General features: G+C 46.2%; 1 protein-coding gene across 11 annotated transcripts in view; it reads left to right on the top strand.

The window, feature by feature from the left end:
* LOC122565478 (3',5'-cyclic-AMP phosphodiesterase 4C-like) overlaps positions 1–27,520 on the top strand; it is a 357,513-nt gene that overhangs the window by 295,463 nt on the left and 34,530 nt on the right. For all 11 annotated transcript variants that reach the window (XM_043721488.2, XM_087975919.1, XM_087975916.1 and 8 more), the window contains 4 exons: positions 6,564–6,637; positions 7,950–7,996; positions 18,717–18,823; positions 24,345–24,438. In XM_043721488.2, the coding sequence (XP_043577423.1) occupies positions 6,564–6,637; positions 7,950–7,996; positions 18,717–18,823; positions 24,345–24,438 (322 nt within the window). The remainder of the gene's footprint in view (positions 1–6,563; positions 6,638–7,949; positions 7,997–18,716; positions 18,824–24,344; positions 24,439–27,520) is intronic.

Below are 27,520 nucleotides of genomic sequence, written 5' to 3' on the forward strand. Positions count from 1 at the left end.
CCATTATAAGTCTACCTACAGCACACAGACGGCAGTGGATCAAGGTGTCAACTCACCACCACCTGAAATACAAATAGGATGGGCAACAAATGTTGATCAAGCCATTGGTGCCCACATCTCACGTATGAATAAAAAGTTGTTCCAATAATGCACCTCAGCCCAGTTTTGGGGAAGCCCCTGGTGCTAATCCAACAAGATATATTTTCCAATTCTCAAACCAGCCATCATATGATGTGGTGAATGTGATTATTGTGATTCATGGTGATTTATTGATTCTCAACCCAGATTGAGAATTATGGTTTTATCAAATGTTTATCAAGCCAGCCAGTAACTGAGACAAATTTAATTCCTTGAAACAGGCACTCGTCATGGTAACAAAAGGTCTAGAGTTGACCTCAATTTCATAGGAACAGGAATAGGCCATTCAGCTCCTCAAGCCTGTTTCATATTTAATGAAATCATGGTTGATCTTTGGCCTAATTCCTTAAACCTGACTTTGGCCCATGTCCCTTTGCTGATCGAAACCATGTATCTTAACTGATTCAGCTTTTTGAGAATTACTTTAGCATCCCATCTTTGTTTCAGATTTCATATCGGACCCAAGGATTTCCCACTAGTTGTTGTAAAGTTATTTCACAGTACCCTGATTTGCTGATGGCATTTGCCAAGAACCAGCTGCCCAGCCCCATCCTCCACTTTCCTCACAGTGCTGTTAGATAGGGGAAGGGTGTTCCATGATCTGGGATCATCACTGATGAAGGCACAGCGATATATTTCCAAGTCGGGATGGTGAGTGGCTTGGAGGGGAACTTGCAGGGGGTGGTGTTCCCATGTATCTGCTGTGCTTGTCCTTCTAGATGGAAGTGGTTGTGGGTTTGGAAGGTGCTGTCTATGGAGTCTTCTCACTCTATTTCAGTGATTCTACATATTGCTATCACTGTGCACAGGTCTAACTTCAGTAATGGAAAAATTACTTGGAAAATTCTGGAGGTACAGGATAAATCTATGCTTAAATTAATTAATCTAAGGTTGTGAGCATACAGTCTGTATGGATATTAACAAAGTTTTGGACCATGTCCCACATGGTCATTAAAACAAACTTGTAGATTCAAAGGGAAAGATCCAAAATTGGCTCAGAGGCAGGATAGTCAAAGAATCATAGAGGAAACAGGCCCATTGGCCCAACTCATCAGCCTAAAGATGAATGTCCTTGAGGGAGGAAAATCTGACATCCTTACCCAGTCTAGCCTACATCTGACTCTTGACCCACAGCAATGTGAATGACTCTCTGGACATAAAGGTTTGGGTGTTAAGTGCTGCACCAGCCAGTGATGCTCTAATCCCATGAATGAATAGAAACATCCACATGAGGCTGCAGATTTTCTTTAACAGCAGAACAGCAATTTATTACACAAAAGAAGAAAAAAACAAATTATTTAAATGTAGAAGGCAGTTAGAATGACCTTAAAAAGCTCACAACAAAATGAAGTTTTCAATTCTTTAATCTGCAACCTAAATTACTCCGAATAATTTATTTGGATGCTGAAGGCAATTTGAAGACTGTTTTCCAAATCTGCTGACATAAACTTTTCATAAATCTAGAGAGTCTAGGCTTTCTCAGTTCTGTTAAACCTCCCAATTTCTACCCAAACACTCCTGGTTTGCAGCTTACACAAAATAATTCCTTCAGCTCAAGTAACTGGTTCCCTGAACACTCCTTTTCAAAGAGAAACTGAACTTGCTTCTGAATTCGATCCTGTTTTTTTTCCTGAACTGAATTGAAAAAGCTGTATCAATTCTAGTTTCTTCTGAATTGAAAACAAGGCTACAGAACTGAAATATTTCCCTTACCTGTTGTGAAGTATAAACACCTTTGCAGACACCCTATGGTGCTAAGGGAGACACATGCTTTCTGACAAATGTTGGATTTGGGTCACTGTTCCAGAGGGACTCTCTGACCTTGATTTTTTTTTAAAGAAATCTCTTCACAGTAGTAACTATTACCCATCTGTCTCTAGTTGGAAATCCAAATTCCAAACAAGAGTAGTATTAGTATATAATGATTATACACCTTTCATCACAGACAGGATAGCCTCAGCCCTGCTGTAGCTTTTGTGTTTCTCTGACCTGTCAGAAAACAGCTAAGGCCCAAGCAGGAGCTGTTGTGTAGAAAGCACTGGTCCACCATCAACATCAAAGCTAGGGCAGAGGTCTTCTTGTGGAGTTTCACTCTCAGCCATAAGACACACAGAGGGAGATAGATTGTCCTTTTGTGAAATGAACAGCTACAGTCTCCTTCTAGCCAGGATGTGAATACAGTGGGATGGGGAATGTGGGAGACCCACACAGTGCCACCAAGATTATAGTCTGGTCATGAACTGCCTTTGGTAATTGGCTTAACCATATGGCCCACTGTTCCCGCAGTGCCCTTGCCTTTAGATAAAGCAGCAAGAAGTAGGGGCCACGTGGGGCATCGATGTGAGGCTTTCATTCCCTCAGGTTCCAGCACCAACCTGAAAGATCTGCCCCCTGGGTTGGAAAAATTCCAGCCCGTGATTGATTCAGGGAGAATCCATTGGGAAACCTGTCCGAGGATTAGAATGATTGAGAGTAATAGATTGATACAGCCCATGCTGGATGTCCTTTGGATCCCAGTCTTCAGCCTATTCCTCAACAAGCTCAAGAATGAGTTTGTGACACACCAATTAGAATGCACTTGTGTCACCATGAGAATGATAGAATTTACCTCGTGATTGGCTGAGATTCTTCTAATTGACAATTAGTACCCACCATAAAACAATCAACAATCCGCCCGCAAGGTCCAAAAGCCAATCATAGGCTCCGAAATTGGCACACTACTTCATTTTGTAGGTTGCTAGGTAACACAAGCCCTTTTTAGCACAGTTGAACATGTTTAGAAGTTGCTGCCGATGTTTGACACAAAAATCTGTTAAAGGAGCTGAGCCTAATAATGAGCATCAAACTGAACATCATACTGAATCTCAAACAGGACAGCGAGCTGATGCACCAGCTCGGCCAAAGTCTTGGGCTGAGCGTGCGCGTCTACGTATTCCTGATTCTCCTCCAGGCATTCACTATCCACAGGTAACCCAGTGAATGTACGAATTCCGGACCTCGGGTCCAGGCAGGAAACCAGGAGTATCTCTGGAAGTATGTATCAAGAGCAGGTGGATGGGCTGCAGGTCCTGTTTGATTGGCTCTGCTACTTCAGATGGGTATGGGCCAAGCTCCCTCAGACATGAAGCATGTGGAAGAGCTGTTTACTTAGGTGACATGTTATTAACATTACACTGTAATAAACTCCGTGCTGTCCCTGTCCTGGGAGTGTTTGATGGGGGGACAGTGTAGAGAGAACTTTACTCTGTATCTAACCCCGTGCTATCCCTGTCCTGGGAGTGTTTGATGGGGGGACAGTGTAGAGGGGGCTTTACTCTGTATCTAACCCTGTGCTATCCCGGTCCCTGGGAGTGTTTGATGGGGGGACGGTGTAGAGGGAGCTTTACTCTGTATCTAACCCCGTGCTATCCCTGTCCTGGGAGTGTTTGATGGGGACAGTGTAGAGGGAGCTTTACTTTGTATCTAACTCCTTGGTATCCCTTTCCTAATTGCCCAAACCTCAGCACATGCTTCAATCTGCATCAGCTCAAATAGAACAAAAATCAATTGTCCTCCAGTTTTAATAGGAAGAATGTTTCCTGAACATTTTCAATACTGTCCCAAGTGAATTGCTCAGGCCCATTGTCCAAGTAATAGATTGATATAGCACAGAAGGCTATTTGACCCATTGTGCCTGTGCTAGATCTCCTTTGGATCCCATTCGACCCCCACCCCACACCCTCACTGTTCCCCACTCATTACTCAGAGCTCTGCTTGTTGACACAGCGTGGGAATGGAGGGTGGTTCTGGCACTGGGTTGTTTCATAGGTATGTGAGAATGTCAGCATATTATAACTGGAGGCAGCCATTCATTGCTATTCATTGTCAGCGTTTGTTTAACTCCATTTCCTTGGCTCCATGTCCATTTATAAGTTTGTCCAGCAACATTGTGTCCATCTGAGTTAACAATTATTAAACCCGCTGGTCTCGATTGCTTTCAGTCTGTGACCATTTCACACTTCATTTTTTGAATCGGTGATCTGGATGTCATTTCTTGAAGGTTACCATCCACGAGTGGAAAGAACTTGTGATTGTTATTACTTTTCAAAATCCAAACATCCTCAGTCAAATAATCCCATAGTATTCCAGGAATGCAAACCTTGTTTTTAGTACGCATTCACATAATTTCTCTATTTCTCTTTTTAATTAAGTATCTTAATGCTACCTATGAATGATCTGTGGACCTGAACTGTTCAGTCTCTTTGAACTTCCACTGCTCCTGCTTATTGACTAATTAACTTGCATGGGAATGGGATGATGCTGGTGTCACAGAGTACATCAAAAACCACAATGTAACCACACTGACCTTCACAATGATTTAGTGAAAGTAACATTTAATTAATCTATTCACGTTTTTTGACAACGTAACATCTATACTTCATAGAAGTGGTGTACTTGGATATCCAAAAGGCATTTAATAAGTTCCCACATCAAAGATTGTTGTCTAAGGTCAGAGCACACTGTTTAGTAGGTAATGTATTAGCATAGATAAGAGGCTGGTTAGCTAATAGGAAGCAGACTGTAAGGATAAGTGGGTCTTATTACAATTTCTGGATTAGTGGTGCTGGAAGAGCTTATTACGATTTGCCAACCTTCCCATTCCACGGAGAAGACTGATGGGACAATTATATTTTACAATCTTTATCGATGATTTAGATGGGGAGGTGATTGTACGGTAGGTAAATTGGCCAATAAGACCAAGACCGATAGGAAAGTCAGTTATCTGCATATGGATAGGTTAATTAATGGGAAGGATTTGGCAGATGGAGTATAACATGGTTACATTTGTACTTGTCCATTTTAGAGGAAAAACAGAAAGGCAGGATACAACTTAAATGGAGAGATACTGTAGAACCCAGTGATACAGAGGGATCTGAGAGACTTGGTACATGATCACAAAAGTTGAAATGCAGATACAGCAAATGATTAGAAAGGCAAATAGAATATTGATATTTATTGCAAGGGGAATGGTGTATAAATGGAGAAAAGTTTTACTGTAGTTGTAAAAGAGTTGGTGAAACCACATCTAGAAATTCATGGACAGTTTTAGTTTCCTTTTTTTAAAAAGCACACAATTTTGTTCGAAATAGTTCAGAGAAAGTTCACTCAACTCAGTCCTAACATGAAGGACTTATCTAATGAAGAAATGTTGACCAGTTTAGGCCTATATTCAATGGAGTGTAACTCTGAGAGGTGATGTCATTGAAAGATATATGAACTGAGGGGAGTGGACAGAATGTATATTAGGAAGATGTTTCCTCTCGTGGGAGAGACTAGAACGAAGGGACATAGTTCAAGAAATAAAAGATCTCCCTTTAAAGACAGAAATGAGATTTATTTTTCCACTAAGAATTGGATCAAGGCTGGAATTCTCTTTCCCATGAGGTAGTCGAGACTGAGACTTTAAACGTACTGTAGGCTGAGATCAGTAGATTTTTAATAGACAAGAGGATCAAGGTTGAGAGGTTCAGACTGGAGAGTGGAACTGAGCTCACAAACAAATCAGCCATGATTGTATTGAATCCTGGGTCAGGTTTAAAGGACCGAATGGCCTCCTCCTGTTCCTAAGCCCTATATTGCTCTGAACCCAGAAACCATTCAAAGTGTTGGAATAAAAACAGTAATTGCTAGATAAACTCAGCACGTCTGGCAACTTCTTTGGAAAGAGAAAACGGAATTAATGTTCCGGGTCCAGTAACCCCCCCTTCAAAACTGGAAATGTTGAAAAGATTAGGCACGTATTTGGTAGAATTTAAAACCAAAGCCACAGAGTCGTAGAGCCGTACATCACAGAAACAGACCCATCGGTCCAATTCCACCATGCTGACCAGATATCCTAAATTAATCTAGTCCCATTTGTCAGAATTTGGCCCATATTCCCTCTAAACCCTTCCTATTCATATACCCATCCACATGCTTTTTAAATGTTGTAATTGTACCAGCTTCCACCACTTCCTCTGGCAGCTCATTCCAAACATGCACGACCCTCTGCATGAAAAAGTTGCCCCTTAGGTCTCTCTTAAATCTTTCCCCTCTCACCCTATGCCCTCTAGTTCTGGACTCACCCACCCTAATGAAAAGACTTTGGCTGCTTACCCTATCCATGCCCCTCATGATTTTATAAAGCTCTAAGGTCATCCCTCAGCCTCCAACGCTCCAGGGAAAACAGCCCCAGCCTACTCAGCCTCTCCCTGTAGCTCAAACCCTCCAAACCTGGCAACATCCTTGTAAATCTTTTTTGAATCCTTGCAAGTTTCACAACATCCTTGGAAAGTGTTGGGTTCTTTTCGCTTACCTTCAAACCAAAGATGTCATGAGAAATATCGTTTCATTTACTCCAAGTTCTTGATGCAAGCTTTTTTCTAACCTTTGCTATCTTTCCTCAGGTATTGGCTAGTTTACGGACTGTGAGGAATAACTTTGCGACGTTGACGAATCTGCAGGACCCACCGAATAACAAGTAAGGGGTTCAGTTTGGTGGGGTTGGAGAGAATGAAAGGTCTTGGTTATCTCCTTAATGACATACGTAGACCAATTCCTCATGGACTCCCCAAGAGCTCCAGTTTCTGTAAGGAATAGCCATTCACCAACAAGCACCCTGTGATAACCACCTTAGTAAGAGGTGGCAGCACACACAGAAAGACGTGCACCTTAATCAGTGACTGCACTTGCCTTGCTTCACTATTGGAATACTGCATCCCTAACCTTGGATTAGGGAGTAGAATAACAGCCGAGGATCGTGGTCCGAAATCACTGTAGTTGCTACCATGTGCGCACACAGGGTATGAACATGAATGTTGTATAAGGGAAGGATCAAGCTGAGCTGTGATGCCCTGCAAAGTCAATAAGTTACTGGTCACTCTCTGTTGATTAATATGAAGCATGGGCACTGAGTGAGAGGAGAACATAATGATAAGAACATAAGAAATAGGAGCATTTCTTTAGCAATGAAGGACAAAATTCCATTTGCCTTCCTAACTACCTGTTGTACCTGCAGACCAACCCTCTCGATTTATGCGCAAGGACACCCAGGTCCCTCTGCATAGCAGCATGCTGCAACTTTTTACCATTCAAGTAATAATCCTTTTTACTGTTGTTCATACCAAAATGGATGACTTCACATTTATTAACATTGTATTCCATCTGCTAGACATTTGCCCACTCACTTGAACTATATATGTTCCTCTGCAAAGTTCCACTGTCCTCTGCACACTTTGTTCTGCCACTCATCTTATTGTCATCGTCAAATTTTGACACACTACACGTGGTCCCTGACTCCAAATGGTAGGATTAATGATAGGTTTGATGAACGTGTCTGTGCATTAATTTTTCCTTCTTTTGGAATTTTGAAAGGACTTTCTTCTTAGAAGTTAATTATTTCAGGAAATTTGTATACATTGACAACTTCTGTCAGAGTGAATTGGTTTGTATCTGAAATGCCATTCTGGGTGTCCAACATGAGTGAGTAGAAATACCTCAAAACTGTGCTGTTATCTGTGTTTGATGGGGACAGTGTAGAGGGAGCTTTACCCTGAAACTATCCCCAGGCTGTTGCCTGTGTTTGATTGGGACAGTGTAGAGAGAGCTCTATTCTGAAACTATTCCTGTGCCGTTACCTGTGTCTGACAGTTGGAAGGAGCCTGCTAGGCTCAGATGCTGAATTAATTCTTTCCTCTGTCCAGTTGTTAAATGAGTATTTTCTTTGACATTGACCTGAGACGATGATGATGAGCTGGCCCCTGATCCTGTCTTTGTACTTTCTCTGTTCACAGACGGAAAACAGGATGCACCTCTGGAATCTGCAGGTCCCTCATATCGGGTGAGTGAACGGATTGTGTGTGTGTGTGTGTGTGCGCGCGCGCGCGCGCCAATTTGGATTCTCCTAGACCTGACCCTCCCAGTCTCCCTGGGAAGGTGGATGTGTATGGGCACAGGGTTGGTGGGGCGGGTTGGTTTGGATACAGTGGTGACATCCCCACCCTGTCATTATCTGCAACACTCTCTTCCCTTGGGTTGTCCATGGAGAAAGCTCCATTTTCCAGCATCCCCAAACTCCAGGAAGTGTTGTTATCCTCCGAAGGTAGGAGACTGCAAACTGTGGCAGGGGTTGGTGAAATTGATCAGTTTGAGGATGTGTTCTGTAAATTGAGTTCTTTCAACTTCAGCACGGCAGTGAGTCTTGTCAGTAAGAGATGACAATGCATGGATTCTATTTCAACCCTTCTGCCCATTGAGTTGGTGCTGGACCTTTGAGAGAGCTCTCCACTTCCCCACAGCACTGCAAGCTCATCAACTTTTTGAGTTTTTAATCCAATCCTCTTTTGAAAGTTGCTGTTGAATCTAATTTCCTTGCTCTGTCAGGCTGCATATTTCAGTTCACAACAAGTCTTTGTGTTACAATGGAAAAGCGTTCTCAACAACTTCCCCTCTGGTATTTTTGCTTCTGATCTTAATCTGGTTAGTGACCCTCCTGCCAGAGCAGAGGTGTTCTCATTATTCACCCTATCAAGTTTGTTGTTTGGAACACCTCCATTCAACCTTCTCTGTGTAAAAGGGAACAACTTTGCAGTGAGTACAAGAGCAAAGGGACCTGGGGCAGGGAGGCGGGTGGGTGTTCCCATGCATAATTCTCTGAAGGTGGTCAGGCAAGGAGAAACAGTTGTTATTGGATCCTTGGAGTTATAAATAGAGGCACAGCGTATAAAAGCAAGGAAGTGACGCTACACCGCTACAAAGCATTAGTCAGACCACATTTGGAGCATTGTATTCAGTTCTGCACACCTTAATTGAGGAAGGATGTTGAAGTCCTGGAGAGGGTTCAAAGCAAATTTGCTCGATTGATGCTAAGTAGACAAGAATGAGGAATTTTAGATACAAGAAAAGCTTAGAGAAATTGGGCTTGTCCTCTTTGGAGCAGAGAAGATTACCTTATTGAGATGTTCAAAATTATAATTTTGACAGGGTAAAGTGGATATGTCAATAAGTAAGGCTCACAATTTCAGGATTGTCAGCAAGAGAGCTCAGAGTGAGATGAGGAGAAACTCTTTACTCAGAGAGTTGTTAGGATTTGGAATGTGCTGCCTGGAAGAGTGGTGGAGGCAGATTCAGAAGAGAGCTGGATATATGTTTGAAAATGATTTAATTTAAAGGACTATGGAGATAGGATTAGAGGGTGGGACTAGCTGGGTAGCTCTTTTCAGGAACCGATTCAGACACGACCGTTCAAACGGCCTCCTTCCATATTGTAAAATTCTGTGGTTCAATCATTCCTGCTTCTCCAGTCTCACAGCAACAGAAGTCCCTCATTCAATGCAGTATTCTGATGAATCTCCTTCACACCTTCTGCAAAGCCTGGACATCCTTCTGAAAGCATAGAGCCCAGAACCTGGCCACAGTATTCCCGCTGGAGCCTAAGCAGTGACTTTAAAAGCATCTTCCCCCTATTTAACACACGACAGAGGTTCGTTGTTTCTGTGTAACATCATGTGAGAAGGAAAGCCCACAAAGGCACTCATGAGGGCATTAGATAATTGCTTCAATACAAAACATGCAGGTTTATGGGGAAAGGAAGGAGAATGGCACTAAGTCACAATGCTACAGTGGCTCAGTGGTTAGCACTGCTGCCTCACAGCACCAGGGACCCGGGTTCGAATCCAGCCTCGAGCGTTTTGTCTGACTGTCTGTGTGGAGTTTGCACATTCTCCCCGTGTCTGCGTGGGTTTCCTCTGGGTGCTCCAGTTTCCTCCCACAGTCCAAAGATGTGCACATTAGGTGAATTGGCCATGCTAAGTTACTCAGTGTTCAGGGATATGTAGGTTAGGTATGTTACTCAGGGGCAAATGTAGTGTAATAGGGTAGGGGAACTGGTTTGGGTGGGATATTCTTCAGAGGGTCAGTGTGGACTTGTTGGCCCAAGGGGCCTGTTTCCACACTGTAGAGGAGTTCTATGATTCTGTGTAGCTCAGAGGATGTTGTAGACTCGATGGGCTGAATGGTCTCTCTGTGATTCTGTCAACCACGCAGAGCAAGTATCACGGTGGCAATCAAAGTGGAGAAGTTGCCCTGGCATTGTACTGGTGCCCAGGGGTAGTAAAATTACACTCCCTCACTGAGCAGGCACTCCCACCACCCTCTGCATTTGTAAAGTACCTGATTCTCAAAATCCAAGCATTTAACATTCAATCTGGCTGCTTTGTTGCTATGATAAGGAAACAAGACAGCAGGTTGAAAGGAAACTTCTACATAACTTCAACTGAAAGAAGGACCTGCTTTCATATATCACTTTTCACTTTACAACCACTTTATTTCAAGGTTTAGGCACTATAGCAATGCAGAACTGCAGTAACCAGTTTACACACTGCTAGCTCCTGCTATAGCAGTGTGCTATTAACAAGAGAGTCTGTTTCAGTGTTCCAGTGTTAGTCTGACTCAAACGCACTTGGAATACTATCTCTACCCTTCCATGGAATAGTTATTAGAGTAATAGTCATACAGCACAGAAACAGACCGTTTGGTGCAATCAGTCCAAATATAATCCCAAACTAAACTAGTCCTGCCTGCCTGCTCCTGACCCATATCCCTCCAAACCTTTCCTATTTATGGACTGAACTAAATGTCTTTTAAATGTTGCAATTGTGCCCACATGCACCACTTCCTCAGGAAGTTCATTCCACATGCAAACCACCCTCTGTGCAAAATATTTGCTCCTCATGTCTTTTTTAAATGTCTCTCCTTTCACCTTAAAAATGTGCCCCTTAATCTTGAAATCCCCTACTCTAAGGGAAAAAAAGCACCTACCATAAACTCTATCAATATCCCTTATGATTTTAAGGTCACCTTTCAACTTCCCATGCTGCAGTGTATAAAAAGTCCTGGCCTACGCAGCCTCTCCTTATAATTCAAACCTTCCATACCCAGCCACATCCTGGTAAATCTCCTCTAAATAGTGATATATTTTACATCCTCCCCTCAGAATGCAGACATGGTCCTAATTTAACAGCTCCTCCGGCAGTGCGGCACCCCCTTGGTACTGCGCTCAGATTATCAGCCAGAACTTCAGGAGTGGGACCCATAGTTGGGACTCAAAAGTGAGAGTGTTTCTATCTGAGCCACAGACAGCACAGCCATGTGCTCGGATGTGAGATTCCCTCTCCCCAAATCGAGTCAGCTGCCCCACACATTCATAAAGGTCTGTGAGGAGGCTGGTGATACTCCACAACCTCCAGGTCCTGAGCAATGGATTCCATGTCGAGTTTTTCCTTGCACCATCTGGTAATGTACCTGGGGAGCCCACTCAGGGCTGTCTCTCATGCCGCAGTGAGTATGTAAACCATCCCATTGACGTCAGCAGAGGACCATTAATAAGAGCAGCAGCCGCTGGCTCCCTGTTCCCCAGCTGTTTGCTCGTGATGCCAGTTCCCACCCCCAAGGCAGTCACTCCATCATCTTTCACTGACCTTCAGTGCCAGTTTAACCCTTTCCTGCACCTGCAGAACACAGCTCAGGTTTTAATCGATGTGTCTAACATCATGTGAAAAGGGATCCTTCAGGAGAGCTCCCAGGCTGAAAGCTCATGGACTTAGTTTGATTATTTAAAGTGATACTGGGTTCCACCACGTGCAGTGGCCCAGCTAAATCCAGGCTGTTTGCTGTGTTGAGTCATCACTGCGATTGCTGTGAGTGAGTTCCACATGTTATCCTCTAGGCTCCTTGCCCACCAGAGAATTCAATTGGAATTATCCTCCCCCTTGTTTAAAGGGACACTGCAGAAACACAGTGCGGTCAGGGATTGCCTCAGAGGGTTTGTGGAGAGAAAGCTGAGTTCACGCTACCAGTCCAGAACATGAAGGCGGCTCACTGGACTCAGAACTTTAACCTGTTTCTCTCTCCACGGATGTTGCCAGACCTGCTGACTTTCTCCAGCATTCGCAGTTCTATAGTTTATACTCAGGAATAACTTACCCTACCCCACGAGACCACTGTTGGTGATAATTACAATGTTGTGCCTCCCCACAATCCTTTACGATGTTTTATATGGCATTGTTTACAGACAATGTGTAGTCATTGCTGGGTCTTTGTAAATCCTCAATCACCCTGCAGTGAGTAACTCACTTCCTGTCTCTTCAGAGGCTGTCCATCGTCTATAGGCACGAGTCAGGAGAGTGAGGGAATATTCCCCAGTTGCCTGGATGTGGGCAGCTCCAACGACACTTGAAAAGCTCAGCACCATCCAGGACAAAGCGCCAATCTTGTTTGGTCCCACATTCCGCCACCTTCAACATTCACTTTGTCACCGCTGATGCTCTGTGGCTGCAGTGTGTACCATCTAAAAGATGCTCTGCAGCAACAGACCAAGTTAAAAATCACACAATACCAGGTTATAGTCGAACAGGTTTGTTTGGAAGCACTAGCTTTCAGAGCGCTACTCCTTCATCACCTCCACATCATGGCAACAGACCAAGCCACCTTCCACAACTTCACCAAACCACGATGTCTATCACAAGAAGGACAAGAGCGACAGGTACATGCCCTACCACAAGTTCCCCACCAAGCCACGCATCATCCTGACCTGGAAATATATCACTGCTCATTCTCTGTCACTGGTTCAAACTCGTGGCACTTCCTCCCAAAGGGCATTGTGGGTATATCCACAGCAGGTGGACTGCAGCTGTTCAAGGAAGCAGGTCACCCCCACCTTCTCGAGGGCAACTAAGGGTGGGTGGTAAATGCTGGCCCAGCCAGAGATGCCCCCATCCCATGAGTCAATGCACAACAAGAGTGGTACTGAACACCCCTGTACTCTCTCGTGTGGCTGAGTGGGTGAAAGCACTGCCTGGAATGTGGGACCCAGATAAATGGTTCAGGAATTGGACCAGTTCCAATTAATAAGCCTCAGCTTTTGGGACAGAGGAGTTGTAGTTAATCTCAATATTCTGGTTTAGGATCTGGGAAATGAATGCAGAATTCCAGGATGATCTTTATCCAGCGAACCTTTACTGGTGAGTGTGTGGGGGTATGTATCAAGTGAAGAAAGGAGCCCAATCTGCTGTAATGCCTCCCAAGGTCAAATAGCTACTTATTCCAGTCTGACAGCCAGGCTCGATCCTGACCCTACCCCCACTAATGGGATCCTCACCCAAAGCCAGAATCTGGCTCCCTTTCCCTAACCCTCCAAAAATCACTGACACTCTGCACTACCAACCCTTCAGCATGAAGCTGAAAGCTGGAGCTTCCCTTTCCCCACTGACTACAACTGGACCCCGTCAGAAAACGCAAATCACCCTGGCCCTGTACAGTCCATGTGAAGCTAACTGTTCCTGAGGTTTGGTTCCAAGATAAGCCCTAAAAGTCTCCCCAATTCTCTGAAAACTTCTCCCTGGACTCGTCCCCTCAAAAAAATTAACAAGACCTTGGCTTTCATTTTTGACAAAGTAAACGATTAGAACCAAGAGCTACCTCTCTGTTTCTCACTCGACAGTTACACATCTATGATAATGCAACTAATGGTTCCCATGGGAGATGTTAGAGGGTCATGCTGCCTACTAAATATAATAATGGCCTGCACTGTGCCCAATCAATCAAGACACACAACCTTAATTGAGCAATGATCCGCTCTGGTGTTTGAAATAAACCCACGGAGCTTAAAGCAAATCTCCGCATCAGTACCTCTCTCCCTCTGGTGTCAGCTGGTGGCTTCATGGGAGGAGTTATCTCCCCAGAGTCAGAACATTGTGGAGCCCAGGGAGTTAAAGTTGCTTTGTAGGATCTCACTCAGTGGGAACCCCCGCAGTATTTGGTAGCCTCCTAGAGTTGAATGGCCACTTCCTGCGGTGATCTTGCTGGAGATCTCCCAGATCCTCAGGGTCTTTCCTTCTCCTGTTCCCTGCCAATGAGGTTAAGGATTCCGAGAGGAGATCCCGCTAGCTGTCCTTGCTGTTTGCCAAGCCTGCCACTCACTGTGGCAAAATCTTTGCAATGTTGTTTGTTAAACCTGATTCAGAGAGAGAGAGAGAGAGAGAGGAAGAGAGTATTGGGGGAACTAGAGGAAGGACGGGTGAGATGGAGGGATCAGAGAAAGGAGGACAGGAAGACGACAAGATTACTGTCTCCTGGAGTAAGCCATTTCCAAGCATTGTCCAGTTGAGACAGCACACAGTTATCCCGCCCCTTTGTCCCATGTCTTTTTCCCTTTGTCACCTTCCTTTTTGTCCTATGGCATTCCTCATGTTTAAAATGTTCAGGAAAGCAAGACATTATTACAAACCTTTAGTGAATCAGCAGCAACATGATAATGCACAGAAACATGGTCAGGGAAATAGATAGCAAACCAGAGAAGGAGAAATGAGTAACCTGCTGCTGGGGTGGGTTTTAATTTTGGGGTGGGGGTATTCTTAAAGGAAGAGGTGGCAGCTTTGGTAGGAAATGCTGGAGCTTGACTGGGGACAGTGTAGAGGGAGTTTTACTCTGTATTCAACCCCATGCTATCCCTGTCTTGGGAGCATCTGATAGAGGACAGTTGTAAAGTGAGTCTTACTCTGTATCTAACCCCATGCTGTCCCTGTTCTGGAGTGTTTTTTTGGGGATAGTGTAGAGATAGTGTAGGTACCTTTACAAAGAATGATGGACCACCACGGACTCAGAATGAAGAGATCCATCAGTGGTAAAATAATTTGCTCTCATTTTGCACGAGGCTGGTACAGGGGTTTTTTCTTGGGTTTTGATCTGGTAATGTGGGAATTTCTTAAACTTAAGGGACATTCCTCATATATTTTGAACGGAGTAAACAATGTAAATTTCGACAGATTTCATCCCAACCTCCAGTGGGTAACATTGTCACAAGAGCTCTCATACTTTTCCCTTAACTCCTCCCATTTATAATATCTGTCCAATAATATTTTTATTTACTTGCCCTAATAGCTATTATACAGTGTCCGAGGGAATTTTATCAAATAATTGTTCTTTCTGTATTTAATTACACACACAATACAGATGTTTGCTGAAACATTGACTGTCCCCCATATAATAGGTTTGATTTTTAAAAATTTCTTGTTTTATCCTGGCTGCATGTTCTTCATCTCAGCACTTTGTAGTTTTTGGGTGAAATTATTTTGTTTATTTTCTCCCATCCTGTCCTGTTAATGACCCTCAACTTCACAGTGAGGCCATCGGTAGCAGCAGCCCTACACTGCTCGGGTAACTGTGCAGCGCTGGGGGACCATCACTGCTCATTCAATCTTCAGACATCTCCTTCTGTCCTTCTGTGCGGTATAATGTGAAGAAATACAAATTTATTGACTTAGATCCTAATAAAGATGAGAAGTTTGTAAATATTGATGTGTGGAGGGACTTGGGTGTATAAGGGATATAGAAACGTAGAAAATAGGTGCAGGAGTAAGGCCATTCGGCCCTTCATTCTGCACCACCATTCAATGTGATCATGGCTGATCAGGCAATCTCAGTATCCCACTCCTGCTCTCTCCCCATCTCCCTTGGTTCCTTCAGCCGCAAGAGCTATGTCCTGGTCCCTCCTGAATATATTTAATGAACTGGCCCTAACAGCTGCTTCTGGGAGAGAATTCCACAAGTTCACAACTCTCTAAGTGAAGAAATTCTTCCTCATCTCAGTCCTGAATTGCTTCCCACTTATTCTTAGTCTGTGACCCCAAGTTCTGGATTTCCCCAACATTGGAAACATCCTTCCTGCATCCAGCCTGTCCAGTCCCATCAGGATTTTATATGTCTCTATGAGATCGCCCTCATTCTTCTACATTCCAGTGAGTACAAGTCCAATTGATCCAGACTTTCCTCTTTTGTCAGTCCTGTCATCCTGGTAATCAGTCTGGTGAACCTTCGCCGGACTCCCTCAATAACAAGAATGTCCTACCTCAGACTAGGAGTTCAAAACTGCACAATACTCAAGGTGTGGTATCACCAAGGCTCTGTATAATAGCAGCAATACATCCTTACTCCAATAAGGGTCAGCATGCCATTAGCTTTCCTCACTGCCCGCTGCACCTCCATGCCAACCTTCAGCAACTGTTCCACCATGACACCCAGGTCTTAATGCACCTCACATTAAGAGTTAGCACATGGTCTGAAGAAGCTACAAGCAAGACAAATGATGTATTGGCGTATTTACAAGGGGATTGGAGTACAGCCATTCAACATATTTTGCTTCGGTCACTGGAGGCTCTATCTGGAATACTGTGCACAGTTTCAGTTTCTGTATCAAAGTAATGAGTTGGGAGGTTCTGTTGAGGCTGTACAGGACATTGGCTCGGTACTTTTGGCATACTGTGTTCAATCCTGGTCTCCCTGCTACAGGAAAGATATTGTGAAATTCGAAAGGGTTGAGAAAAGATTTATAGGAATATTGACAGGTTTGGAGGGTTGAGCTATCGTGAGAGGCTGAATAGGCTGGGACTATTTTTCCCTGGAGCATCGGAAGCTGAGGGGTGACCTTATGGAGGCTTGTAAAATCATGAGGAGCATGGATAGAGTGAACAGGATAGAGTGAATAGAGTAAGGTCTTTTCCCTGGGATGGGGGAGTCCCAAACTAGAGGGTGAGAGGGGAAAAGTTTAAAAGGAACCCGAGGGGCAACGTTTTCAGGTGGAGGGTGGTGTGTGTATGGAATGAGCTGCCAGAGGAAGTGATGGAGGCTGGTACAATACAACATTTAAATGGCATCTGGATGGGTATATGAATAGGAAGGGTTTGGAGGGATATGGGCCAAATGCTGGCCAATGGGACTGAATTAATTTAGGATATCTTGGTTGGCAGGAACTAAAGGGTCTGTTTCCGTGCTGTACATCTCTATGAGTCTATGAGAAGATTTGAGAGACCACTGTATGTGACTGAAGGAATCTAGGGATTTTGGGAATGGGTGGGAAAGAGCAGTTGAAGCCCTGGACCAGCTCAACATGTTGTGAAATTCGTCCTGCTCTCGTGTCTTATGTTCTTATCCCTCACCCCCCCCCCCAATAGGAGAACAGCTATAATGTTGATACCTGGAATAAGTTGGTTGACTTATGAGGGGAGATTGGACAAACTGGGCTTAGTTCCAGCCGGTTTAGAAGAGTGAGGGGTGATTAATTGAAGTGTACAAGTTCCTGAATGGTCTTGACAAGTGGACATGGAAAGGATGTTTCCTGTTGTGGGACAATCCAGAACCAGGGGTCACCCTTTAAGGACAGAGATGGGGCGAATGATTTTCTCTGAGGGTTGTGAGGCTTTGAAACTCTGTGCCTCAGAGTGCAGTGGAGAAGGTCAGAGAATATGATGCTGATTGTCGGGGGTGGGGGGGGTTGAATGTGAAATTTGAAAGACAGACAGCCTTGAGTCGATAAAGTGTGGTGCTGGAAAAGGCACAGCAGGTCAGGCAAGTGAGTTGGCATTTAGGGCAGGACCCTTCTTCAGGGGTATGCCCGTCTCTCCTGCTCCTCAGATGCTGCCTGACCTGCTGTGCTTTTCCAGCACCACACTTTATTGACTCTGATCTCCAGCATCTGCAATCATCACTACCTCCTAGACAAGCAACCATGACCTTATTGAAGGAAGGAGCAGGGCTGAATGGTCATCTTCTGCTTCTTGTTCTTATGTTCATGTCCTTGCTTAACATCCCAGATCCTGAAGCTTCTGAATCCAACAGTAAACCTTTCCGCGCAACCCCCCCCCCCCCCCCCCCCCCCTCAGCCTTCCACACTGCATTGGCTAAGGACGTGCTGACCTTACATGGACAGTGAAGTGAATCAAGCTCCAGGCTTTCCTGGCCTACATGTCTCCTCAATCATGACTATCACTGACCCACCCACCTTGGCCAAGGTGTTGGAAAGCCTCAGCGGTTCAGTATTTCCCAAAGGCAATTCTGAACCCACCAATCCGCAGAACTCCATGTCAGATTTTCCAACAAACAGCTCATTCACAAGGAGCCAGTCCCCAGCTGCCGGGCTTTGAGAAGGGGGCAGTCGGATTTGGGGATCTCCCCTCCGATCATGGGTTTGAAATTCAGCCACTGAACCACCCTGGAGTGCCTGTTCTCTAATTGACCTGACGGACAGCTCTAACTTTCTACTCATCTTAAAGCCAAACGGAAAGGAGAGCAACAGACCTGATAAGCGACTGAATGAATCAAAAAACGGAAAGGAGAATGAGGGAGCCAGGGGCGCAGGTGGTGAAATGTTTCTAAGCAGCAGTTTTTCTTTTAATGACAAGCATTTCCCGAGTTTTCAATGAATCCGAGATCGATGCGCAGGCAGGAACTGCAGTGTGTGCGCTTTGGGAGTTTTAGACATTGAGGAACACCTTGGAGCCTTGGATTTCAGAAATTGCAGGTGAAAAGGTCAGGAAGGGGCTTTCACCCTGACCCCCTTGGCACTGAGGAGATGTGGAGAGGTGCCCAGCCTGTGCCCTGCAGCTGAGAGATGAGGGGGCATGGTCGGGCAGGGAGCTGTCCCTGGCTTGCACCACGGGCACTAGTTCGTCTGGAGAGGGGATCTGTGGGCTACCTGAACCTCTGTGTGTCTGTCTGTCTGTCCTCAGAGGAGAGCAAACTGGCCGCCGAGACCCTAGAGGAACTGGACTGGTGTTTGGATCAACTGGAGACGCTGCACACCAGGCATTCTGTCAGTGAGATGGCGTCCAACAAGGTGAGCTGACCGAGCTGGATGAGGGGGTGTGGGGTTTGGGGTGTGAGGGGAGGGGGGGCAGTGGGAGGCACATGCCTGAGCGATCTGTGCAATCGCGGAGAGTAATCAGCATCGTCCCTCTGTGGGCTATCAGCAAATCACCCAGTAACCAGACCAAGCCACCCAATAGTGGAGCACCCATCGCCAGGGACCGGGAGACGGAGGGAGCTCCTGTCACGGGGTCAGGCTGTCCCGGGTCACAGCAGACTCGGGCCCAGACACCGAGAATAAATTCTGCTGGAGTCCGACTATCTTTTTTTCTAACAAAGACGAGTCGCTGCTTCAGCCTCCCGCACCATGTACTGAGGGAGTGCCGCACTGTCGGAGGGTCAGTACTGAGGGAAAGCCGCACTGTCGGAGGGTCAGTGCAGAGGGAGCACCGCACTGTCGGAGAGTCAGTGCTTAGGGAGCGCCATACTGTTGGAGGATCAGTGCTGAGGGAATGCTGCACTGTCGGAGGGTCAGTACTGAGGGAGCGCCGCACTGTCGGAGGGTCAGTGCAGAGGGAGCACCGCACTGTCGGAGAGTCAGTGCTTAGGGAGCGCCATACTGTTGGAGGATCAGTGCTGAGGGAGTACCGCACCCTCAGCGGGTCAGTACTGAGGGAGTGCTGCACTGTCGGAGGGTCAGTACAGAGGGAGTGCCGCACACTCAGCGGTTCAGTACTGAGGGAGTGCCGCACTGTCGGAGGGTCAGTACTGAGGGAGCGCCACACTGTCGGAGGGTCAGTGCAGAGGGAGCACCGCACTGTCGGAGGGTCAGTACTGAGGGAGTGCTGCACTGTTGGAGGGTCAGTACTGAGGGAGCGCCGCACTGTCGGAGGGTCAGTGCAGAGGGAGCACCGCACTGTCGGAGAGTCAGTGCTTAGGGAGCGCCATACTGTTGGAGGATCAGTGCTGAGGGAGTACCGCACCCTCAGCGGGTCAGTACTGAGGGAGTGCTGCACTGTCGGAGGGTCAGTACAGAGGGAGTGCCGCACACTCAGCGGTTCAGTACTGAGGGAGTGCCGCACTGTCGGAGGGTCAGTACTGAGGGAGCGCCACACTGTCGGAGGGTCAGTACTGAGGGAGCGTTGCACTGTCGGAGAGTCAGTGCTGGGGGAGTGCCACACTGTCAGAGAGTCAGTACTGAGGGAGTGCCACACTGTCGGAGGGTCAGTGCTGAGGGAGTGCCGCACTGTCGGAGGGTCAGTGCTGAGGGAGTGCCGCACTGTCGGAGGGTCAGTGCTGAGGGAGTGCCGCACTGTCGGAGGGTCAGTGCTGAGGGAGTGCCGCACTGTCGGACAGTCAGTGCTGAGGGAATGCCGCACTGTCGGAGGGTCAGTGCTGAGGGAGTGCCGCACTGTCGGAGGGTCAGTGCTGAGGGAGTGCCACACTGTCGGAGGGTCAGTGCTGAGGGAATACCGCACTGTCGGAGGGTCAGTGCTGAGGGAGCGCCGCACTGTCGGAGGGTCAGTGCTGAGGGAGCGCCGCACTGTCGGACGGTCAGTGCTGAGGGAGCGCCGCACTGTCGGAGGGTCAGTGCTGAGGGAGCGCCGCACTGTCGGAGGGTCAGTGCTGAGGGAGTGCCGCACTGTCGGAGGGTCAGTGCTGAGGGAATGCTGCACTGTCGGAGGGTCAGTGCTGAGGGAGTGCTGCACTGTCGGAGAGTCAGTGCTGAGGGAGTGCCACACTGTCGGAGGGTCAGTGCAGAGGGAGCACCGCACTGTCGGAGGGTCAGTACTGAGGGAGTGCTGCACTGTTGGAGGGTCAGTACTGAGGGAGCGCCGCACTGTCGGAGGGTCAGTGCAGAGGGAGCACCGCACTGTCGGAGAGTCAGTGCTTAGGGAGCGCCATACTGTTGGAGGGTCAGTGCTGAGGGAGTATCGCACCCTCAGCGGGTCAGTACTGAGGGAGTGCCGCACTGTCGGAGGGTCAGTACTGAGAGAGTGCCGCACTGTCGGAGGGTCAGTACTGAGAAAGTGCTGCACTGTCGGAGGGTCAGTACTGAGAAAGTGCTGCACTGTCGGAGGGTCAGTACTGAGAAAGTGCTGCACTGTCAGAGGGTCAGTACTGAGGGAGCGCCGCACTGTCGGAGGGTCACTGCTGAGGGAGTGCCACACTGTCGGAGGGTCAGTGCTGGGGGAGTGCCACACTGTCAGAGAGTCAGTGCTGAGGGAGCAACACACTTCCAGAGGGTCAGTGCTGAGGGAGTGCCGCACCCTCAGCGAGTCAGTGCTGAGGAAGCGCCGCACTGTCAGAGGGTCAGTGCTGGGGTAGTGCCGCACTGTCAGAGAGTCAGTGCTGAGGGAGCAACACACTGCCGGAGGGTCAGTACTGAGGGAGCACCACACTGTCGGAGGGTCAGTGCTGAGGGAGCGCCGCACAGTTGGAGAGTCAGTGCTTAGGGAGTGCCATACTGTCAGAGGGTCAGTGCTGAGGGAGCACTGTATTTTTTGGGATGAGTCCTTGAACAGAGGATCTCTCCACCCTTTGTAATGAATTTAAAACATCCCCTGGCCCTGGAAGCTGAGAAGAGCAGAGAGGCATTTCCTCAAATCCAGTATTCGTCCTCCAAACCACAGCCACATCCTAACAATGAAAAGGACTGATCAGTTTCCCTAGTGTCTCTGTGTATCAAATCTCTGGTTGCTTGTCTCCTTTCCTGGTCTATAAAATGCTTCGCGGTTTGTCACCAAGATGCAATTGGGTTAATATTCATTCGAAACTTTCTATTAACTGATGAGCAAAGGTTAAACAGGCTGGAACTGCACTCACTGGTGTTTCAAAGAATGAGAGGTGATCCCATGGAAACATGTGGGATTCTTAAGGGACTTTACAGGGTCAATGCTGAGAGGATGTTTCCCCTGATGGGAGAGTCTAGGACCAGAAGGTATAGTCTCAGAATAAAGGGGCACCAATTTCAGACTGAGATGAGGAGGAATCTCTTCTCTCAGAGGATTGAGAGTCTGTGGAACTCCTTGCTTCAGGGAGCCGTGGGGGCAGAGTCCTTGTGAATATTGAAGGCTGAAATAGATTGATTCTTGATCATTTGGGGAATCAAGGGAGTGCAGGGAAAAGGCAGGAAAGTGGACATGAGGAATGTTGGATCAGCCACAACCATATTGAATGTTGCAGCAGGCTCGAGGGGCTGAATGGCCTACTCCTGTTGCAATTTCTATTGGCCTGTTGGAGACATAATGGTGGAACAAGTTGGTCCCCAGTTTTCCTGAAGGTTGCTGTGAAAGCTTCAAATCCTGAACCAGTCCAGGGGAGGTACAGTGTCACACACTCCCAAGCCTCCCCCCAAATCAGGGCAGCAAGACCAAAGACCCCCTGCCTCCGCCATTTTCCTGTTCAGCCCATGTGCTCGGAAGCACTGGGAAGCTTAAACCCCAGCAGTCAGCCTATTGACCCTCAACCTCCATGTGGGTGAGAGCCCCGGACTGGGATTGAAATCCCCCGCATCCATCCTTCCCCCTCCCCTCCCCCAGCACTGCCCATGTTTCCCTGTCCCCTGAACTAAGGCAAGGACCAATCTCTGATGACAAGATGCAGTTAGGAGTTCCCAGTGGAAATGTCATTGGATTTCAGGGTTATTGCAGAGCAGAGGGAAGCCATTTGGCTCATCATCTCTGCACAGGCTTTTTTTAAAGCTCATTCATGGGATGAGGACGTCACTAGCCATTAGGAAAAGAAGCAGCCATCCTCACCTGGTCTGACCTATATGTGACTCCAGATACACAGCAATGTGGTGGACTCTTAACTGCTCTCTGGGCAATTAGAGATGGACAATAAATGCAGGGCCTAGCCAGAGACACCCTTATTCTGTGAGTGAATGTAGGAAAAAAATAAGCTTCTATAGAGAGAGAAACAGACTCAACATTTCTAGCCAGTGACCCTTCTTCAGAACTGATAGCAGGTGGGAAAAGGTGATCTATATGTAGAAGATGTGGGAAATGTGGTCTATATGTAGCAGCTGGGAAAAGGTGGTCTATATGTAGCAGGTGGGGGAAAGGTGGTCCATATGTTGACAGCAGGGTTTGGGGTTAAAGAATGAGTACTGTACATCTGTGGAGATGGAGCCCAGATAAAGAGATAAAAGGATGGAGGATAATGGAGGCCATGAGTGGGTGAGAATGGATTGGCTTTGCCAATATCATGACATAGCCTTGAGGTGTGGGGGTGGGCAAAGGACGTAGAGGAGAGTGTTCAAATTCTAAAGTCATTGTACTGTGTAATTTGCCTATCTCAAGAATGACTCATTTGTATTAGACAGTTCACATCAGGATATGTTCAATTCGAGGAATTTGATCAGAAACTGTGAAGCTGATTACTATCCACTAAAATAAGTGAAAGAGTTGGCTTAATGGTTGTTTAAGTATGAAAAATATGTTTCATTTTGTGGGTTCCATACAATGAGAATGAATGGAATGGAGGTTGGATCATGGGATTTCTGTGGTGCTATGTTCATATGGATTTGTATAAATGGGTCTGAATTTGATGGGATTTGTATTCATATTGATTCTGTGGGGTGCAGTGAAGGGGAAAGGGTTCGGATTATTGATGAGGTATTAATATACATGTTTTTGTCCAGTTTATGCACCACAACTATGACTATATTTCAAAGACACCTTCTGGGTCTTTTGTTTGTTGGGTTTCTTTGCAGTGGCAATGAGCAAGAAGAGGTTTGATCCATTGTGACTTCATACAACAGTTCAGTATGTAAGTTTGCTGACTGAGCTGTAAGGTTCATTTTCAGACGTTTTGTCACCATACTGGGAAAAATCATCAATGAGCCTGTGGTGAAGCACTGGTATTATGAATAGCTTTCTATTTATGTGTTTAGGTTTCCTCAGGTTGGTGATGTCATTCCCCGTGGTGATGCCATTTCCTGTTTTTTTTCTCAGAGGGTGGTAAATGGGGTCCAACTTGATGTGTTTGTTGAGAGTTCCAGATGGAATGCTGTGCTTCTAGGAATTCACTGAGGAACCTGAGGAAATCTAAACACATAAATAGAAAGTGGTTCATACCACCAGTGCTCCAACAGAGGCTCACTGATGATGTTACCCAGTATGGTGACAAAACGTCTGAAAATGAATCTTCCAGCTCAGCGAGCAAGCTTACATCCAAAACCTCAACCTGAGCTACAAAGTTTCTCAAAGCTCATTTACATAACAGCATTAATAGAATGTAGTGGATGCAGTATACAGTGGGAATGACTGGGGGCTTCTATAGAATGGAAGTGAATAGGAGTGGATCCATCGTTTCAATGGAATGAGAAGATATTTGATTCACTGATATTGGATTTGATTGGGGTAACTGTGAAGTAGTTTGATCTATTTGGGTTAAGGTATATGTGTGTTGCTAATTTGTTTGTTGAGGAGATACAGAAATTTGCTTGAATAAATTGACTGAACTGCATCTGCTTTGTCAGTAACAGTGTCCCAATGTGGGAGCTGTCAGAAAATGTCTTTAACAAGCAACTCCACTTCTCTCAACAGTTTAAGAGGATGCTGAACCGAGAGTTAACCCAGTTATCCGAAATGAGCCGTTCAGGAAACCAGGTCTCAGAGTTCATATCCACAATGTTTTTAGGTGAGTATGTACAGTGCTCAGAATCTGCTTGCACATGGGTGGCTCACTGTTTAACGTTTCCTCACCTCTCAGCTCGTGAGTTCAAGTCCCCCACACTAACCCCCTGTACTCCAGGTGGACACTCGGAGTTCAGTACCAAGGGAGTCTTGCTCTGTTTCTAAATGACAAACGGAGGCCTCATCTGCTCCTTAAGTGGATGTAAAGTATCCGATGGCCACTATCTAAAGAAATCCAAGAGGTTCTCCATGGTGTCCTGATCACGTTGTTTGTGAACGAACAGACTACCTCAGCTCATCTACTGCTGAAACTATCATCCACGCCATTCTTACCTCTGGACTCAACCATTTCAAAGCACTCCTGGCTGACATCTCACCATCCACCCTCTTCAAACATAAGGTCATCTCAAAGCTTTGTGACCTGTGTCCTAACTCACATCACGTCCCATTCACCAAGCTCCTATATTGGCTGCTGCTCAAGCAGCACCTCCATTTTAAAATTTTCATCTCTGCTTTCTATCACTTTCCTGTCTCTCTCATATCCTCCAGCATCACGTGTCTCCACAATCTCTGTATCCCTCTCAGTCTGGCCTACTGGGCTTCCTCGATTGTATTGTTCCACCTGCTGGGCCTTTGGGTGCCTCGGCCCTAAAACTCCCCTGCAAGCGACCGTCTCTTCCTCCTTTATTCACTCACGGGACAAAGGCATTGCTGGCTGCACCAACATTCTATTACCTGTCCCTAATTGCCTTTTGAGAAAGTGGAAATGAGCTGCTGCAGCCTATGTGCTGTAGGAAAACCCACAATGTCCTTGGGGAGGGAATTCCAGGATTTTGACCCAGTGATAGCGATATATTTCCAAGTCAGGATGGGGAGTGACTTGGAGGGGAGCTTGCAGGTGGTGGTGTTCCCATGTCACCTATGTCCTTCTAGATGATAGAGTCCATGGATTTGGAAGATTATGTCTGAGGAGCCTTTGTGAATTTCTGCATCATAAACTAAGAAAGCGAACTTTTCCATGTTTAACAGAGTCACACGGAAATAGATCCTTTGGTCCAACTCATCCATGCCAACCAGACATCCCAATCTGACCTTATTCCATTTGCCAGCATTTAGCCCTTATCCCTCTAAACCTTTCCTACTCATATACCCATCCAGATGCCTTTTAAATGCTGTAATTATAGCAGCCTCCTCCATTTCGTCTGGCAGCTCATTCCATACACGCACCACCCTCTGCCTGAAAAGGTTGCCCCTTAGGTCCCTTTTAAACCTTTCCCCTCTCTCTGTAAAACTATACCCTCTAGTTTTGGACTCCCCTACCCTGAGAAAAAGACCTTGTCTATTTACCTATCCACGCCCCTCATGATTTTATAAACCTCTATAAGGTCACCCCTCAGTCTTCGATGCTCCAGGGAAAAAAGCTCCAGCCTATTTAGCCTCTCCCTGTAGCACAAATCTTCCAACCCCGGCAACATCCTTGTAAATCTTTTCTGAACTCTTTCAAGTTTAACAATGTCCTTCCCAAGTATTCTAAAAGGAGCCTAACCAGCGTCCTGTACAGCCACAAAATGTCCTCCCAACTCATTTACTCAACACACTGACCAATGAAGGCAAGCATGCCAAACTCCTCCTTCACCACCCTGTCTAACTGCGACTCCATTTCCAAGGAACTATACACCTTCACCCATGGGCCTCTGTGTTCCGCCACTCTCCCCAAGGCCTTAAGTGTATAAATTCTGTCCTGGTTTGCCTTACCAAAATGCAATACTTCACATTTATCTAAATTAAACTTCATCTGCCACTCCTTGGCCCACAGCCGATCTGAGGAGAAAGTGAGGTCTGCAGATGCTGGAGATCAGAGATGGAAATGTGTTGCTGCGCTTTTCCAGCAACACATTTCCACCACAGCCGATCTGACCAAGGTCCTGCTGTATTCTGAGATAATCTTCACTGTCCACTACGCCACCTATTCTGGTGTCATCTGCAAACTTACTAACTGTACCTCCTAAATTCACATCCTAAATCATTTGTATAAATGAAGAAAAGCAGTGGAGCCAGCACCAATCCTTACAGCATGCCCGCTGGTCACAGGCCTCCAGTCTGAAAAGCAGCCCTCTACCACCACCCTCGGTCTCCTACCTTCAAGCCAATTTTGTATCCAATTGGCTAGTTTCAACCTTTGAGAAAGTGTAACGCACATACATAAAGCTTACATTTCAATCAGTCCTTTCTAACATTCTGTTTTATCAGTACCACAGTAGTTATTCCTCAACTCAACTTTCAATTCTATTCAGCTTCAATTATTTTGTGCCACACAATCTTGCTACTCACACCTGTGTTCACACCCTGTTAAAACTCTTTGCCCCCCTCTTCTGTTCAGTCTGTGTCATGACTGTAATAGTAAAACTCCTTTTCCTTCCTCTCTACAATCAACAGGTTTATAAAAAGAGGATAGTGGTGGAATACAGGAACATAAAACTCGTGACGCAATTTAATCAGCTCGTTAATAATGGCAGAGCTGGCAATGGGTTCATTTCTGCAGGGATAGTATTGAAAACCAGAATGGTTTAATCAATGGAGTCTTGGTTACACTGTACGTGGAGTCATTGTGAACAGTTCTGATCCATGTATTTTGAAAAGGAAGATGCAAAAAAAACTGCAAAAGGAACTGAAAGATTATAGCTATCATGAAAGATTGATCAGGATTGGATTCATTTCTTGAGAATCACTAAGGAGTGATCAAACAAAGATCTTTAAAGTGATGAAGGGATTTGGCAGATGGGATGCACTGTACCCCTGAGATGGGTTAGTTGCGGGTGGGGATGTTTGATCAGGTGGGAGGGTGTAGGATGGGTTCTCACTGTCTCCACCCAATTAAGTTTGGAGTGCAAGAGTTTGTCAACAGCCTGCCTGGTGTGAGGTGAGGCCCTTAAGTGGATCATTAATGCCTTTTCCTGTCCCTGCAGATTGAGTCAGCAATGAGGTCAGGTCTCACCAAGAGCAGTGAATAATGAGTGAGCCTTCAAAGATTTGCCTGGGGCCTTCTGGGAGTTCGAGTGACCTGAACCTGGGAAATGGGCCCCTTT

The sequence above is a fragment of the Chiloscyllium plagiosum genome, unplaced genomic scaffold (genome assembly GCF_037043375.1).
Source record: "Chiloscyllium plagiosum isolate Xiang-an unplaced genomic scaffold, Cpla_swu_hap1 HiC_scaffold_28, whole genome shotgun sequence".
Lineage (NCBI taxonomy): Eukaryota > Metazoa > Chordata > Chondrichthyes > Orectolobiformes > Hemiscylliidae > Chiloscyllium > Chiloscyllium plagiosum.